Source organism: Falco rusticolus, chromosome 14 (genome assembly GCF_015220075.1).
Source record: "Falco rusticolus isolate bFalRus1 chromosome 14, bFalRus1.pri, whole genome shotgun sequence".
Lineage (NCBI taxonomy): Eukaryota > Metazoa > Chordata > Aves > Falconiformes > Falconidae > Falco > Falco rusticolus.
Window position 1 is genome coordinate 8,555,286 of NC_051200.1, and position 17,940 is coordinate 8,573,225.

The 17,940-nt window shown below is 45.6% G+C and overlaps 1 protein-coding gene across 3 annotated transcripts in view; it reads left to right on the top strand.

The window, feature by feature from the left end:
* The window catches only part of NRK (Nik related kinase), a 108,186-nt gene that overhangs the window by 71,786 nt on the left and 18,460 nt on the right, over positions 1-17,940 (top strand). For all 3 annotated transcript variants that reach the window (XM_037408066.1, XM_037408067.1, XM_037408065.1), the window contains 9 exons: positions 1,186-1,304; positions 4,153-4,250; positions 5,362-5,480; positions 9,217-9,310; positions 11,794-11,967; positions 12,796-12,925; positions 13,320-13,478; positions 15,108-15,251; positions 16,458-16,592. In XM_037408066.1, coding sequence (XP_037263963.1) covers positions 1,186-1,304; positions 4,153-4,250; positions 5,362-5,480; positions 9,217-9,310; positions 11,794-11,967; positions 12,796-12,925; positions 13,320-13,478; positions 15,108-15,251; positions 16,458-16,592 — 1,172 coding nt within the window. The remainder of the gene's footprint in view (positions 1-1,185; positions 1,305-4,152; positions 4,251-5,361; positions 5,481-9,216; positions 9,311-11,793; positions 11,968-12,795; positions 12,926-13,319; positions 13,479-15,107; positions 15,252-16,457; positions 16,593-17,940) is intronic.

The window sequence follows — 17,940 nt, forward strand, 5'->3', positions numbered from 1 at the left end:
TTCAGCTTGTTTGGCACGCCCAGTGGCTTGCATGCAAAGTGTGCATCTGTTTCCCAGTAAACGGGCAGCACGTTGTGCAGTCATTTAACTTCTTGTGATCTGGTTATGATCTACTTTCCCTTCGGTTAGAGTAAGTGGCTGCTGAAGGTGCAGCTTACTTGAGATCTTAGCCTGTCGACACTGGTGGTGGCAGGTGACAGTAGTAATCATCAGGGCTGCCTGGATGCTCATGCAGATGCTCTACATCAGCACCTGCGCCATTGGTTTCAAAGGGGACTTAGGTGCCTGGATACTGGCAGGGTGGGGGTCCAGCCCCAAGTCCCTGTATAGGCACTTGCAGTTACAGCTTGTGAAGCTTGTGCCTGTAGCTTTGTTTTGCTTGGTAGTAGCTTGAACAGGCTGCCTGTAGATGTATCTTGACTATTTTGGCAGTCTGCCCTTAAGTCTAGTGTAGTTTTGCATATCCCAGGAGAAAAGAGCAAGGATGCAGAGAGCTCAGCAGTAAAGGGTAGCTGCCGCTGGATGTCTAATCGGGGAACATAATGCTGTGAGAAACTAGGGTTGGAGAGATCCGAAAGGGAAGTAGCTTTAGCTGACATAGCAGGATAATGTGTGGCACTTCTGATGAGCCAGGGTCAGAAACATCATCTGAAATAACTTTCAAGTCAAGTCAAGCCCTAAATGCTCTCTACTTAGGAATTATAGGAGGCAAAGCAGAAGAGAAATGTGTAAGTAAACCACAGTGTTACAAGTGAGCAGCTTCAGAGCCTGGCAGGGTGTTTTACTGCCCGGTGCATTCCTTTCTCCATTGATAAGCCAGTGATGATGTATCTTCTAGGAGGGTACTGAAGCAGGTTTCGTTATCTGTAAAAGCTGTGAGATTCTGGAATTGGGAACAACACAGATCTGAAGAGGCCAGGGGGGAAGTACATACAGTAGGGTATTTTGTAATGACTCGGGAATCTCTGTAATCTCCCAGAATGACTGCCCGAAGGAAACGCTCCATCTTTTTCTCCCACTACTGGGTGGCCCTGTTTGGAGCAGCAATGAACATAAAATTTTTGTTGATCAGTATTATATTATCCAGTAACAGCAGGGAACTCGATTCAGTGGCCTGGGAGGTCCATTCCAGTCTGTGTTCCTGTACCCAAGATAGTCTGATCTGCTTTTTGTCTTTCTGTTTAGTAACACTCATCAGCCATCCCCCAGGGGACACGCTCTGAAGCTAAACAGCAGCAGCAGCAGCACTCCGGGTGACAGGCAGTGGGAGATGGGATCTCATCAGAGCAGCCAGTCAACCTCAGGTGATTCTTAAGTCCAAGTTTTACCAGTTGAAACGTGCAAAATTCTGATCATGTGCAATGGGCTTCTGCGGGGTGTCAAGCGCTGCTTTGCAAATGGCATATTGTTTTTAACGAGGTCTTCTGGTGGTCGGCTTTTGAAAGCACTCTGATTTTATGGTTCCATGTTCCTAAAATAGAAACACTTCCTCTTTTGAGTCAAAAAGTGACTGTGAGCATATTTCCATATAGAAAATTTGAATTGCCTCAATTAAGAAAAAAAATCAGTTCTGTTGCACTTACTGACACCATTGAAACTCAGCAGAGCCAACATTACAGACATACAGACGTAATTCAATACTAATGTTCACCCGCTGGCATTTTCTGTATAGCCCTATGCTGCTTTTTTGCATTGCCCACTGAAAAGATGATACAGATGAGCAGTTGCTGTACACTAATATTTCTGCACACTAATAATGTGCCGGCTGAAGGAAGCGTGAGATTCTCTGTACAGCACCTTATAAAACATTCCTCCAGTATGCTTTGATTTGCAGAAAGATAGGAGAACTGGGAAAAAAAAAAAAAAAGGAGAGGTAAGTAGTTAAAATGTAGAGATATCTCATCCAATTTAAGCAAAGTGCAACGTTGTAAGCTACTTTGGTATCATGGGTAGCAGTGTAGGAATGCAGTGGGCTTGCTCATGATGGTGCAGACTTTTTGCAGTGCAGACTTGTGTTCCTGAGACATGACCTGTGATCTGGCAGATGGGGGCATGGGGCAGAAGTGGACAGCTTTGTTCCTCTATTGTGATTCCTAAGGTCACTTTTAGGGCGGTTTCTTGCAAAGCAGTGGTGTGTTAAACACTTTGCATCCAGGTTGACTACTAAAGATGGGGAATCATGCCCAATTTGCAGCAGGGTGGATGCTAAAAATGCTCTGAAACCACACCAGTGAACTGCTGAGGTCATTTATTTTTAAACTGAGGCTCACATTGTTAGTTTGCAAGCCCTCGATAAATGAAGACCAAATAGCTTATTTATTACACTTACACAATCAAGCCAGTTTTGCTTTCACTAACCACACAGAATGGGAAGCTTTACTTCAAGAGAAATCCAAAGCACACTTTAAACTGCTTGAGTTTTGTTTCTTTTTGCTCTTATGTCATTTTATGTTCGAATAACAGCATAGAGATGAACAACGTGCAGCAGCCCAGCTCAACTTTGCAATGTCTGCATGATGTGTACATCCTGTGCTATTTTGGCATGGGGAAATGAAAACCTCACCAGCAATGGAAAGAATAGAAAGCCTCCCTTGTGGTTTCAACTGTCTCCTTGGGTTCTTAAGTGTCATTAAATTACAGCTAGTTCTGGCTTATGGTGTTCCAGAAAGAGTTTGTTGCTTTCCCAAGCCCACAGGGATAATGAATTGGGCAGGAAAGGACTATAAATACTTTAAAGCTAATACTTCTACTGAGTTGCTTAGGTACTCGTTGACCAATAAGAGATTCTGCATTTTAAAAGCTTTGCAAAATACATGAATATGTGAAGCCATTTCGGTAAAACTATCTAAATTACCAAATACAAATCCCAATTTGTGTGAACTTGAATTCTGCCCCCTTAGCTTGCACGGTGTCCCGTTGGTAGCAGTGGGACAGCCATGGGACAGACTGCTGAACAAGGTAGACATTGAGCTGGCTCGTGTGTCCCAGGGGCAGGGTGAGGGCACGTCGCCTTTCTGTCCCTCCCTTCCCCTCCATCAGGAATTGTGTGCAGAAGACAGCAGGTCTCCAAGGCTGCTTCTGTTCTTCCCCAGGCAGCTGTGTGGGCACCGAAAGGGAAGATTCGCTTCATTACTTGCAAGCATCCCTCCTAACGTGGCATCAGCATGTGCGGACGGACGCCAGCTCCTCTAGTCTTACTTGCTTGGGTATTCAGTAGCTGTGCAAGCGTGGTGGCACATGTAGGTCCCCATGCCACTTGGGAGCGAAGCAGCTTCCTTGTAACCACTGCCTGACCTTGGGCAGTGTCACGAGGTGCCACCTGACTCGGAGTTGGCCCGCAGCAGGGGCCAGCTCTCTGCAAAAGTGAGGGCTGCTGTTAACTGCTTCCCCACGGCACAAAGTGGAAGTGGGAGCTGAGAAGTGACGCTCCGTGTGCCCCAGGGGAAGCAGGGACTGGAAAATGGTTCTCCCGGTGCCACTGTGGGAAACGGTGAATCCTCTTCTGCTTTTAGCTTGACCCCGTGCTCCTGAGTGGAGTTTAGCGCAGCTGTTTGCCCACAGTCCAGCTGGGTTTAGAAATTCGGACCCTTTAGACTGTTCTTGTGCAATAGTTTTATGAAGGACAAATCTTGGCAACACATCTGCTCATAGAAGCGTGTGTTGGGGGCCCAGGCTCCTGTACCCTCACCCTGACCCCCCCACCTGCAGCCACAGGAGTAGAGCTGGGTGCCTCCTTTGGTGCTGGAACAGGGCCAGCAGTTGCTGATATGATGAGCTGTCTCCCCTCCAGAAGAGGATCAGAAGAAGGAATTAGCATGCTCTCACCCTTTTTCCCTTGCAAGCTGCCTTCCAGTCCATGGAGCAGTTGCTGGTGCGCAGTGGGAGCATGTTGCCAAGGTTTTGGTCTGCTTGTCTCACTCTTGACGCATTAAACCGCACCAGTATCAATTTTTATCCATAATATTGTGGCCTCCAGAACCACTGGGAAACAAGCAAAAAGGTTGCCCATTGCAACAAAGATGAAAAAGAAGTATGTCAACAGACACTGGTATCTGCTTTGGGTGGTAACTATGTGTGCTTGTCTTACTGGTGTCCTTTCTCTCTCTGCTGCACCTGCATTTAAAAGAAGAAATTCTTTTTTCCCCCCATCAGGGAATCCAGGACCAGCCAAGGCGGAGAACGCTTTGTCCCAAAACCACTTGCAACTGCATAACAAGCCTGAAAAAGTTTCTCATCCAGGCCAGGTTGTGGTAGGTTCTTTTACATCCGCTGGTATTTTTGCTTTGTTCATAGTTCCCACCACGGGTCTGTCTGTGCAGGGGGCTGCTCTGGTGCTTGGCTGGCTGAGGAGCCGGAGCCTGCCGGAGGGGCTGGCTGGAGCTCGCTGCCCTGTTAGTGTCGTCCCATCAGCTTTTGGTCCACGTCTGACTTGTGTCCAGCTCAGCTCGTCAGCGGGGAGTTCAATTTTCCTGAACCTGATGATAAATCTTTAGAAAGGATTAAACTAATATTTCAGGAGGTCCAGTTGTTGTGCAGCCCTAAAGTCAAAATTATGCCAGTGACTTGTGCAAGTATCCAGTGTGGAAGTGCCCAGCGGTGTGCTGCCAGGCTGTGACACTCAAGGCTGCGCTGCCTCTCCGTTCGCTGACGTGCGGGGTGCTGGCTACTGCTTTCCCTCATTTACTGAGGCATTCCTTTTCTCTGGGGGGGGTTGGGGGTGGGATGCCTAGCAGACAACTGGAGCTCACAGTGCCTTCTGCAGGAGCTCTTGTGTGGCACACTTGGCATTTTAAAAGTTTGTGGGATGCTTGGCATTTTAAAGCCTGGGTGGCTCCAGGGGATGGCTGCAGCTCACCAGAGTCCCCAGCCCCTCCTGGCTTGTCAGGGACCGGAGCTTTGGAGAAGACTCTGTGTTTAGGGCATTGCCGCTGGTGTGAGTTGCTGTGGGGCTGGGGTGTCTCGCTGCCCTGGGGGGGTGAGCCATGGCTGTGCTGGTGTTGCTTTCCCAGCCCAAAGGTGCTTTGCGCCCCTTGGCCCAGGCACAGCCCGTGCTCAGACATGGCCCCACAAGCCTCCAGGTAGCCCAGGGCTAGAACGAGACTCAGGCTGGTGCAGTCCTCTAGTCCTGGTGCAGAGCACTCCTTTCCTCGTGCGAAACGAGGAAGGACTTCTCTGCTCTTGCAAAGCGTGAAGGTTGAATCATGAAGACCGAGTCACAAAGACATCAACTTCCTAATAAAGCATTTTTGGTGTGGAAGTTGCAATAACTATATGTGCTGGGTCAGTAAAATACTGCATGTGCTCTTTAGCGATGGGCTCTGCCATGAGAGAAAAAAAATCGACTGAGTTTTCTTTACTCAGAGTCCAGGCTCCTTTGCCAAGGTGAAGGATGGTGCCAACTCATTCTTAAAAGCAGCAGACTATTCCTCCTCAAGTGATGAAGTTGGCAGTAGTGATGAAGAGGACACGAACCACACAAGGTTTGCTTGATTTTTATTTCTCTTCCATTATTACTATTATTTTCTTCCTTTTTATTACACACTTTTAAATACCTGGAAAAGGTTGGCATGCATAAATACTGCTTTCCCTCAGAAGTTACTATCAGTCATTTATGTCAGTTGTAATTAAGCAGTTTAATCACACTGTAATGAACTCCCAGGGGTGAGTGTTTGCTCCATCAGATGTATGCAGTGTAATAAGCTTTGATGACTTGCTGCTCTGGGACAATGAAGAAATGTCTTCTTTTAACTGAATATCAGTAAGTAGTGCTTTTATAGAGATAACTTCACATTGATCTACGTGTAAATGGAATATTTGAAGGAATAAAGGAGAGGGAAAGAAAACTGCACGCATTCATGCTAAATACAGGTTACAGTTAAAAAAGCAAGGTAAACATGACCCTTGTATTCAGAGAGTCTCTTCGCTGTGGGAGAAATAATTACCACTGGAAAGCTGATTCCATCACCACGGCTATTTATAAAGAGGGAATAGCATAAGCAGGGTATGTTTTTGTAAAATTTGCAGTATTTTTAGCATTTTTATTTTGCACAATTTCTGTGGTTGCCAGATGATGCTGTGGCTCGTACCAAGCTGATCTCACCTGAACTGTTTCCCTTTAGCTTTCCAGTTCCTCTTGTTGATTTTGTGACTGACATCTTGTGGTGTTTTACATGTCATACAAAATGTGTATGGTGCTGAGAAATAACAGAGCGCAAATAGCTTGCTAGTCCAAGTGAGAGAGAGTCAGGGGGTCAGTTGGCCAGCCCTGCTGTGTGGAACAGCAAACGGAATTATTTTTTAGCATCGATGAATGAAACTTCTAATTTTCTTGCAAAGAGACTTTGGTTTAATTCAAGTTCTAGGATTTACTTGGAAGTGCACCACGAGGCCACAGAGCTCTCTGGGATGGGGCTTTTGCTCTTCTGACATGATTGCACATGCAGTGTTGTCAGTCCTCGGGAAGAGATGCACAGATTTGTAGCACTGTTGGCACGCTGTTGTGTTGGCCTGGTACCAGTCCTTTCCCCTGTGCTGCTCTGAGGAAGGTAGAGTTTTTGTGCCTGCATATGCTCCTAATTTGCATTTCTGACGTCAGTTTTCAAAGCTGAAAAACCTTGTAGCCTATTCAGCGCACCTGAAAGAGCTGTCTTTTTACTGTAATGCCTTTATTTTCTTGCTGCTACTCTTCCAAACCACCTTATTCTGGTCTGTAAAAAGTTTCGTTCACTCTAGGTCATAGAATTTATCCTAGACCTCAGAAAGACTCTACATAAAAATATGGATTTGCCCTGTAGCAATGACTTTGCTGTGTAAGTGTTAGGTCGCTGTGATCCTTGCATGCTGCAATGATTTGAAGGAGTGTTATCACTGCCTTTGAAAATCTGCATGTGTTATTTGCATCTCCTCTGTGTGTGAGATCCACCAGTCCTCTAGAGAAAGTGGAATGAGCGCGATGATCCCTGTCAGGTTTGCCTTCCCGTGCACACAGCCACCGCAAGAACTACTGCAGAATCAGAAGTATAGTGTCGTCTGTTAGCAAAGTCCCTTCACCTTGGCTGAACGTCATTTGTATTAAAAGAGAGATACTTTGGGAAAGACATCCTGATTATTACCAAGTAAATAGCAAAAAAGATAGTGATCAAAGTGAAAGGAGCAGCCAGCACTGAAACTTTGCATATTTAGGATAAAGTGAAGGTTTTTCTTTCTCTTGCTGTCTAAAACATGTGAGTGTAGGATCTGACGTCCCTTGCAGTCTGTAGGGCTGTTTCTCTGTGGGCTTTGGCTGAAACACCTTGGTCCAAGTTTTAGATGGCTATTGAAAACAGTCTGTGTTTTCTTGTTCTTACCTGGGCTGTGGAATGGCTTTTGATGTCCACGCTCCAGCTTTTATGGAGGTGCCCAGTAGGACTGGGTTTGGAACATGCATATGTGCAAGATAAAAAACTTCATATTCTCTTGGATGAATCCTGTTAACCACCCTGAGCAGGCTTATTTCTGAGGAAGCCACGACTAAGGGCAGCTGTCTTTCACCAGTAAAACAACTTCTGGTCTTGTTTTTCTTTATAGTGAGATGAGCCAGAATTCTTCCTCACACACACACCAGATTTTTATTTTAAGGAATCCAGCATCTTACCTGCTTGCGTAGCATATCTGTTCCATTGATGCTCATTTCTCCTGCTCTGCTGAGAGTGCTTCCTCCTGCAGTGCCTGCAGCAGTCACAGTCCCCCTAAAACACTGAGTTTCGTGGGACTCATTCTGTAGAGTTCAGTTGCCTCTCTCTGCCTTTATATATACTGTTCCCTACCAAAATTTGGACAAGGTGGGTGCAGGTGTGTGCTTTGCTAGGAAATAGTTTCTCCCTCTACTAAGTGGGAGGTTGGCATCATTTAAGATCAGCTGCTGCTTGCTTTCCGGATAAGAACAGGTCCTTGCACTCACCATTGATCCTACTCCATATCTTGCCATTCCTTCTAAGTTTAGGATGCAAATATTTATATGATGACCCGAAACAAAACAAAACAAAACAAAAAACAAACAAACCAAAAAAACCACCACCACAACAACAAAAAAAAAGCCACAAAAACTTCTACTCCTTCACTGCGATCTTCAGTTGGTAGCTTTTTCACCAGACCTTCTTTGTTACCACATTGGGCATTTGAAAAAACAGACCCTTACAATCTACCAGTTCTCATGTGGCTCTGGTAGGGCTCTTCACACCAGCATCCTGAATCCAGTCAGTTTTATTTATACTGGAAAGGCAGACATGTAATAGGCTTAAATGGATTGCAGTAATAAATGTATGTAAATAAATAAGTGGAATAGATAATGTGGGTGGAAATGCACAGAAATGGGGCCAGAGCCTCCCTGACAGAAGTCTGAGGCAGCTCCACTTGGGTGAAGAAGTTTAAAATGCAGATACCACGGGTTGCGTGGGAGGCAATAGTATGCTAGGGAATATCACAGCAGGTGCTTGCCTTGTTCTTGCTCTTTGTTCAGGTGTCTGCTTTTGGTCACTGTGGAAGGCAGGATACTGGGCTAGGTGGGCTTTTGGCCCCAGCCAGTCCAGCGCGTTCTTCTGTCTCTGTGTGCACTGGGCAACATTCTCTTTCTTTGTACGTAAGGTGAGGATGTCTGTGTTTCAGGGACTGATTCACAGTATGAAATCCCAGTGTAGCCTGTCTTTAGGCACTGGCAAAGATACTGTGACACAGTGGAGCCCCGGCTCTCCCCCTGGCAAGTGCAGGTGATGTTCTTTCTCTGGAAAGCAGGGTAGCTCATCATTGCACTGTGCCGGGTAGTGTACAAGGTTGAGACAGGAGCAGTTTTGGAGCAGGCAGTTCTCAAATGACAGCTTGAGGGACCAGCTTCCACTTGCCTGAGCTATGCGTTGTTGGAAAAAGGATGAGTGAAATGCAGGGAGATGAAGGGATGCTCTGCGTCAAGGTGGGGATGCTCTGCATCGAGGTGGGGAGAGCTCCCTGCTGTGTGCGAGTGGTCGTCAGGCTCGAGTCCATTCAGGCACATCCACAGACTAATCAGCTTGCTTTTGTGCAAGAACCTGTAAGAGTAACTAGTGAATGTTAATTATGCTTTGAACATGTGTATGTGTGTGGAGGGGTCTTTTTGGGGTTTGGGGCTCTTTTTTTTTTTTTTTTTTTTCTCTCCCTCCCTCCCCTCTGAACTAGTTCTGTTCATTAATTGGAGTTTGTTACCAGGCAACTGCTAAGCAGCAGAGTGGCAGATTTCTCAAGGACGAGAGTACCAGATGGAATTGAACTGAAACCCCAAAGCACTGTCACAGAACAGAAGGTAATTTGGCCATTTGTAAGGGGGTGGGTACAGTTGGGGGGGGAGCCAGATCGTTAACATGCATGATAAACGCTGTATTCGTTTCTTCTCGGCAGCACTTTCTCTCTGAAGTCCTGCTCTGTCATTGCAAATTATAGCTCTAAGCCTTGAAAAAATGTGTACCTTCAGGGTTTGTGCTTCCTATAAAAATACTTACATTTAGGTATGGAATTGTGCTTCTTTATTTGTCCTTGTTATTGACCTGGTAGTAGTTTCTGATGCCAACGTATTTCTTGAAGGCGTTGGGCAGGTCGCAAAAAGCAACACTGTTGATTATTGTTGGTGTGCATTGTGGCTGTTTTTAAAAATCTTGACATTTTTTTATTCCAATTTAAAGAAACCTACCTCTTACTACTTAAATTATTACCAGAAGAGGGGAAAACCACCTTACCTTTCCCTACTGGCTTAGCAAAAATACACGTCTTCTCGCATGTCATGTTGTGGTTCCTTCCCGGCTGTAGTTTCTAGTAGAGACTTTGTCATGTGGATTTTCCCCTGTGATAAACATCAGTGCAGAAAAGATGAAGACAGAAAAAGCAGAACAATGTTCTTTGTGGTCAAAAACAAAAAAAAAAAAAAATCACAGTAATAAGACTGGCACTCAGCGTCAGAACACTTCTCACGTATTACTGAGTGTACTTCTGTTTCACAGATCAGGATAATAAATTGCTGTGAAACTGGTGTTTTCCCCAGAGCTGCTTGTATGAGCTGTGGCAGGGCTAGGAAGAAAAAGGAGTTTTCATTACCTCTAGTGTGATTTCTAAGCTTCAAACCAGAGTGGCATCCTTCTTGACTGAGAATGGGAAGTCCCACTTCGCCTTTGTCACACCATCTCCGAGGAGGAAAGACCCTGCTTCAGAGAAGGAATTACAAACGGGGCATAAATCAGTATTTCTTTTGTGGTAAAGCAGCCCAGTGCTTTGCCTCTCCCCTGATATCCAGGCTTTGGAAATAGGCTGCTTGAGGGAAAGGAGATGGATGAGGTCTTTGAGGCCCAGACTGAGGATGAGGCAGGATGGAGAAGAGTGGAGGTCACATTTTCTGATGGGTTTGGGGAGGACGATGCAGGAGTGAGAATGGACAGATCACTGCCGCCTCTCCTAACAAACCTTCCCTGATGCCTCCAGTCTTCTCCCTCCTCCTGACGCAGACTCCTGTCCCTTCTGCCCACCTCTGCTTCACCAACCACAGCCGTCATGAGTCTCCATGACTTGTTCCAACATCCCTTTCCCTGGCCCATCAGCACGAACTGGTTTGAGGTAGTTTGAATGGCCCAAATGATTTGAATGGGCGTTCGGTTGAGTTCAGCTAGATCTGACTCAAAACTGGACAAAAAAGCCCCATGCTGGCTTGATTCCCTAATCTTATACTGGCACATGTGTTTTGGGTTGGGTTGGGGGTTTATATATAAATCAAAATGTATAATACTTAGACCATCCATTTGACTTCTAGTTAATGACTTGTCTTTTAAAAGGCAAATATATTTTATTTAGAATTATCTACCTTTTTTATTTTTCTTTTCATATTTTGGCCAGCATTGAAAAAAGCTGATCTGATTTCAGTTGGTTGTTTATCAAAGTCTGTATGATGCACAGGCTTACCTTGAATTCAACCAGCCAGGAGCTGCTCATGTTTGGTGGTGCTTTTTGCTTCGGTGTAAATCAGGAGGAATTTTCTGGTGTAGCGGTTGGCTCCCATCATATTCTGCATTCTGGTGCCGATGGCTTTCAGGTACCCTGACCGATCATGGCCAGGGGTGGATCCCCCTGCACTGCCCGTCCCATCTGGGACACCGCTTGCTTTACACGTCCCATCTTTCTTCTACTTAAAGCTTCTAACCGTGTATTCCCAGAAAGTGACCTCTGACTGTATTTTCTGCTGTCAGGGAGAGAGCATGTGTCATGCCTCAGACCTTACGTGGTTTACAAGTATTTCCTTGAAGCTGGTCACCAGCCATCATTGCACTGGAAATGCTGATACTGGATCCTACTGAATGTCATCATTCTAGACTAAGCTTTCCTAATTCACTGAATGGACAGTAGCGATGAAATGAATGCTAAGGGTGCAGAACTGAGAGGTACCTGCCTCTGAGTGTGGTGGGCAGAGGTCAGATCTGTAACGTTAGGACAAGCCATTTGATTCTGTCTCAAGTGTGTCTGAGGTTGAAGTTGCTTCTTTACCTGTGGTTGAGGAAATGTGGATGAGGAACGTTTGTGGAGCACTTCAGGAGTGGAAGCCAGTGTTGGTTTCTCAGGTGTTTGCCACACGCTTTTTTGTGTTTAATTATTTATTTTAATCTTTCCATAGGGTTTGTCTTTACATGATGCGTCACGCAGAGCACTCCGCCCCATATGCTCATTATCTCTTGTCCTAACTAACAGGAGTTGCATAGTGCATTGGACGTATGCTAAATTGGGAGTTTAACTCTATGTTCTCATGTGCAGGATCAGATTTTAGGGAAACAAATCTCTGGCACCCCAGAAGGCCTCTGGAGCGTGAACAACCAGAACTATCTCCTGCCAGATCTCCTCCAGCAAAGCCAAATTTCAGACTCGCCTGTGAACCCACCAAAAGTGCCACTGACTAGCCAGGAACCTCAAAACAAACCTCTGAATAAGGTAAGAGGTAAACTACAGGTTGAATGAGTTTGTACCATCATTTTCCGCAACCGTTAAGAGCTGAGGCTGAGAGCATTTTAACTTCATCTATCCTGCCTTTTTTTATTATGAGATTTTTCACCACATCCCTTCTTTTCCTGAAAAAAATTATCTAGGGGATGGGTAAGAAATCTTGCAATCCCTAACGAGATTTTCTTGTTCCACTTGTTTACCCCCATCTCCCTTGCTGCTCCCTGTTCTTTCCTTCAGTTTTTTCCTCCCCTTTTACCTGAGCTAGAAGGGCTTGTACCCTCAGCTCCTGTACCTGTCACATCAGCAACGCAGCGCTCTCGCCTGCCTCTGTGCGTTGTCCCTGGCTCTCCCCATCCCGGTGCCCGGCGGGGTGGGCAGGGGCTGGGGCAGCGTGACGCAGCAGCCCTGAAGGGACCCCAGCACTGCTGTAGGCACAGGCAGCTCTGGGGGAGAAGTGTGTCCCTGGAGGTGAGTGACAGCTCTGTCAGGGGGTCACATCCTGAACTGCCTTATCTGAGGCACCAGCATCCCCTTGCTGCAAGGGGGTTGGGGCAGACGGGGCAGCGGGGAGTCACGGGCGGGCTGGTCGGAGGAACCGGTGATCTCAGTGCAGTGCAGCCTGGCTGAGCATCCCAGCACAACTGCTCAGGCCACCTGTTACTGAGTTTGTACCGTGGGTCTGCTGCTTTAAGACTCTTTATCATGGCTGAGTGTGCTGCATCCCCATTCTTCTGAACCTCGGAGGCACCCCACTGCTGTGCGCTGCCCGCTCCCCTAGAATGGCCCTCCTGAAGCAGCTCTTGTTTTTCATTGCAGACCCCGTGCACTGAAAGCACGCCGTCAAAGAGCAGCACCTCGTCTACAACATCGTTTACTTCATTCATAGATCCTAGACTTCTGCCCATCACCCCTCCCACCAGTCCAGTAGGACCTTCTTGTAGCTCTCGTGAGTATGCTTCACCCTTCTCATAAAGCGTCACTCCTGGTTTCTTTTTTGGGGGGGAGTGGGGAGGGCCTATTGCTTGGAAATGGAGACTGACAGTAACATCTCCAGAAACCGAACCTGCACATAGCTATGAATGTTCAATGCACTGCTTCTGCCCTTCTTCCAGATGTGCTCTGCTCTGCTGCTGTGCTACCACAGTGCTTACTCAGGAATGCCTGAGGAATTTTCCAGATGTGTATTTGGTTTTTGTTTTTTTTTCCCCTCTGGCTACATAATGCTCCCAAGGTGTTTTCTCATGCCTCTGGGGTTTCTTTCATTCAGCCATAAACAGGTCAAATGTGAGCTGTAGCCAAATGCTTACGTTTTTCATGATCGCCTGTGTCTTTCATTCTAGCATCCAGTGCAAAGCCTGAGCCTGGCAGGAGAGAAAATGCCAGGAAGGGCTCCGTTGTCAATGTCAACCCGACGAATATCCGCCCGCAGAGCGACAGTCCAGAAATTCGTAAATATAAGAAGAAATTCAACTCGGAGGTCCTTTGTGCTGCGTTGTGGGGTAAGCTCAGAAGTACTTGGGCATGTGTGTGGAGGGAAGGCAGCAGCTGGAGAGGCTGGCAGTATGTGCCAGGCGGATTTCACAGTTGTATTGAGCTTCTCCCATCAGAAAACCCTGGAGCGGATCGCCAAGCAGATACCCGAGTCACTCACGTGGCGCTGCCTTCCTGGTAGAAGGTGGCAAACAGATGACTCACAGTCGCAAAGGATTTTGTGCCTCAGAATGAGAAAATGTTTTGGTTGGGCACCAAACTGAAACTGCGTTCGTTGAAAGAACCAGAAGTTGCAAATGTTTTAGTAGCTTATGCAGCTCATGATGCTTACTCCTGGCTGAGCTGCAGAGCAGTACAGCTGGTCACACTAAGCCCTGACCCAGTGGAAATAATCCAAACCTGAAGCTGTTTGCTCTCGTGTGTGTGAGGTATTCCAAGACTCTGAAGCAGGGCAGGCACCAGTGTTCCCCGAAGCTTGGCTTCCTTAGGTCCTGCTGTCAGTGCTTACTCAGAACCTCGCTGGATCACCCCTTTTACAGGGTTGGCTTCATATAGCGTAAAACCAAGATGAATGTAGTCCTTGTCCCAGTCTCTGGCTAAGCTCTTGACTTATTTTAACCATCTTCCTACTTTGGAAGAACAGATGTATTCTATGGGGCTCACCCAGCCTTTTACTACTACTCAGTTTTTGAGTCTGGAATGGCAAATAAGTCAAGCAGACGCAACATTATCCGAAGGAAATATAGATTTCCAGTTTACAGCTTCACAGATTTTGTGTAATGTATGTTTGTAGGAGTCCAGGATTTCAAATTAAGAATGGAGCTGTGTGGCAAGGACTGTAGATGTGCCTTGAGGTTGAAGAGCACCAGCTACTTGTCAGAGCATCGCCAGTAGAGGAGGTTGCTTGTTATAGCGGGGTACCTCATGTGGTTTCTTTAGAACCTGCTGATTAGGAAACATAGCTGTCATGCCAGCCGAACATGTTTTTGACATCCTCTGATGTTAGCAATCCACTAAAGCTTTCACTTCCTTGGGAGCAGGTGGATTTCAGAGGGATTTGCTCCTTGAATTTGGCATTTGAAAACATTCTTGCAAAACAGACTTTTCGTAAACACGCACTGTGCTTCCTCATAACAGCAGCCCTTTTTCCCACAAGTTTGGTCCTCCAGTGTTTTGAGTGTTGTATTTGGAGAAAGAGGGAAATTTTATTGTTATTTTTGTCTCTTAATTGGTAGACACTTTTAGATCATTTAGTTGGATCTCCTGTGTTGCCAGTGGAGTGGATCTGGACTGGGACTTTTGCAGTGCTCACAGGCACTTCCCAAGGTCACCTGAGGAGCTGGAGTTCACAAAGCATTTTCCTTTTTGTTTACATCAACATTGACCTCAGCGGAACTATCCTTGAATATCCTTCAAGTTACATGGGCATATAAATGTTCTGCTAGGTAAAAACTGTAATGGTGAAATCCTTTTTTCTTCTATTCATTTTTCTGGGAGGTCATCCACAGAGCAACAAAGAAATTATCGGGTACCATTAAGTGAGACTAAATAAGAATCAGCTCTCAAAACAGTGAACACTTGGTGGCCTCTGAATCGTTAGGTGATTTATGCAGGATTTTTTTTCCATGTATCAACAGGAGTAAATTTACTGGTGGGAACAGAGACTGGATTGTGGCTGCTGGACAGAAGTGGGCAAGGCAGAGTTTATTCGCTGATTACAAGGAGGCGATTCCAGCAAATGGATGTTCTGGAAGGACTCAATGTGCTAATTACTATATCAGGTTAGTTCAGTGTCTAAAAGTATCTGACCTGCACTGGGGTTGGAAGCAATTAAAAAGAAGAATTGGGTTATAAACTAGGTTGAGGAATTTCCTCTTACAGAAAAACACAGGACAGTTATTCTTGTTAATAGGAAAACTCTCTTGAATTTTTAAACATTTACATTCTCATTTCAGAGAGGCTTTGGGATGTTTCATTACCTGGGTAATGTTTAAAATGGTTTGGGGGAAGTACGAAGTGTTTCATATCCTTAAAATGAACTGGCTCTCAGCAAGTTACAGTTTGTCACTCTTTTTGCTTGTTTCTGTGATGGGTGAGCATTTATCAAAGTGCAATTCTATTAAAATATCATTAAGTAGCCTCAATCTGTGTTCAACAAGATGTACGAGTGGTAACATGAGAGTGATCTGTACTGTGAAAGCATCAGTAACATTAAATGGAGTAGCACCTCCAACGACTGCTGACAAACAGCTTGGACTCTGCCCTGCAGGGTACTGGGGCCTGTATTCCCCGTGGATGAGAGCGGCCTCAAAGGATGCTTAGTACATAACAAGGTCAGAGATGTAGGTCCAGCAAGGAATTGCAGCTCCTTGTCTTCCGTCCAGACTTCCCATGGTAGATGACGGCAAGAGCTGGACCATGTGGCCAGGTCCAGTTGGTTATGTGACACAGTCCTTCTCTTTAGACCAACCTGTGATCCCAGGCTGATGTTAATCATATGTACTTAAGCACTAAAGTGACAGAAAGACAGACTGAGATGAAAGATGACAAAGTCTTTCTCACCTGGAAAGGCATCCAAAAGAAAATAGCTGCCTTTAATGAAGATAGTCAGTTAATTAGCACTAAATGAGTCATGCAAAATGGCCATTGTAGGCCATGGCTGTGTTCCTTCCTTCACATCAAAGAGTGAATGCCAGATAACGTGATTATTTCTGATAACACATGCCTCTGTAGAGACCTATTCTTTGGCCTGAGGGAAGAATTTTAGTCAGGTGTGAAAAGCTTGCATGCAGCTTGAGTCACGAAGTAATTGCGTGTGCCACAGGCCATAGGGCTGCTGGTGTTCCAGGTGCCTCCTGCGCGTCGCCATCCGCGAGGCACAAACACCCGCTCTACCCAAAGTCACCAAACTGGCTTTTTGTGAGCGTGGGAGCGTTTGTGCTTCAGTGAGTTAAAGCGTTATGTCTGTCTTATCTTGCAAATCCTAGGGAAGAAGAATAAGTTGAGGGTATATTACTTGTCATGGCTGAGAAATAAAATTTTGCGCAATGATCCAGAGGTGGAGAAGCGGCAAGGCTGGGTGTCTGTGGGTGACCTGGAAGGCTGCGTACACTACAAAGTCGGTAAGGACTTTTTGGTTTTTTTCCTCAGAGAGTTGTTTAATCATCCTTTTGCATTTCGGGACACCAACCTTTTTCTTCAGCTCTGTTTCAGGATTGTATTGGGCTGAATACCTCCGGGTTCTTTCAAACCTCCTTGTTTGACGTGGCAGGTGCTTTGCTCCTGTCATTCCAGGTAGCATCTCTTTTTGCAGCAGTTAGCAGGTGATGTTACGGGTATTCCCTATGATGGCTGAAAGAAGGGAGTGCCAGCCCTGGTCTGTTGTTCAGTTAGTGGTTTAGAAAATCTGTAGTTATTTAAGGTTTTAATTAGGCTGATCTTTTCCACCTCTGTGCTTCCCTCCTGGCCCGGAGTAACTGCTAAGAAACTGGACTAGTAAAGTACTAGTAAATCACATTTGTGCGATGTCCGTAGGTAGATCAGATTGGATGTGCTACAGATCATTCCTGTCTTGAGATCATAAAAGAACTAAATATACCTTTGTTTAAACTTACACACTGGGAATGGTACTGTAGCAGCTGAAAAGCCGTCTTGCTTTTATTTGGCTTTCAGGCAGTTCATTCTTGAAGGTCAACATCAGTGTTGTGGTAGTTCCTGTCATTTAACTGAGTGAGGGGTGTGATATATAGCACAAATTTTGCTTTGGTGAAAGATGGTATGTGAAAGTGGCACTTTTTTCAAAGTCAAATAGAGAAATGATATAGAGGAATGCAGGAGACGGAGAGGTGGCTGACTCATAAATATTTTGTTTGACTTTTTTTTTTCCTGCTTTTATATCTCATGGTTTTAAAAGTGGCAAGGGTTAAATCCAAGAAAGAATGTGAAACAGATGTGCATTGTTACTTTGTGGTTGATTATAGCTAGAGCACCCACATATTCCACTTCAGTTGCTCATCTTTGGGTTTGGTGTGGTTTTTTTAAAAAATAAAATAAATAGAAATAGTCATCCTAAAATTAGGCAAACATTTGACAGGAGCTTCCGTGTTTACATACGACAAGCCACTCTTACTTCCTTGACTAAACAGCTGCTGTTGTTTTTCTCTTGGTGAATCTTCTTGTATCTTGACCTTTGGTTTTACAGCCATTTTTCCAGGTAGAAGAGGAAAAGGTTGAACTCTTCCACATTTTAGTGGAGTTTGGTTTGTTGGGTGATTTTTGTGGGTTTGTGGGGTTTTTTTTCTCTGCCTATGTGAGATTTTCCTGACCAGTGTCTTATCCTTAGCCACTCTTCATGCCTCTGCTATACTGTTTGGCTGGTGTGAACTGCTCCTTTTGTAAGCCACAAGGGCTGATGAAGCCCTCCTCCCACAGAAAACAACCCTCACTTCAGTAGTGTAACACCTGCATCTT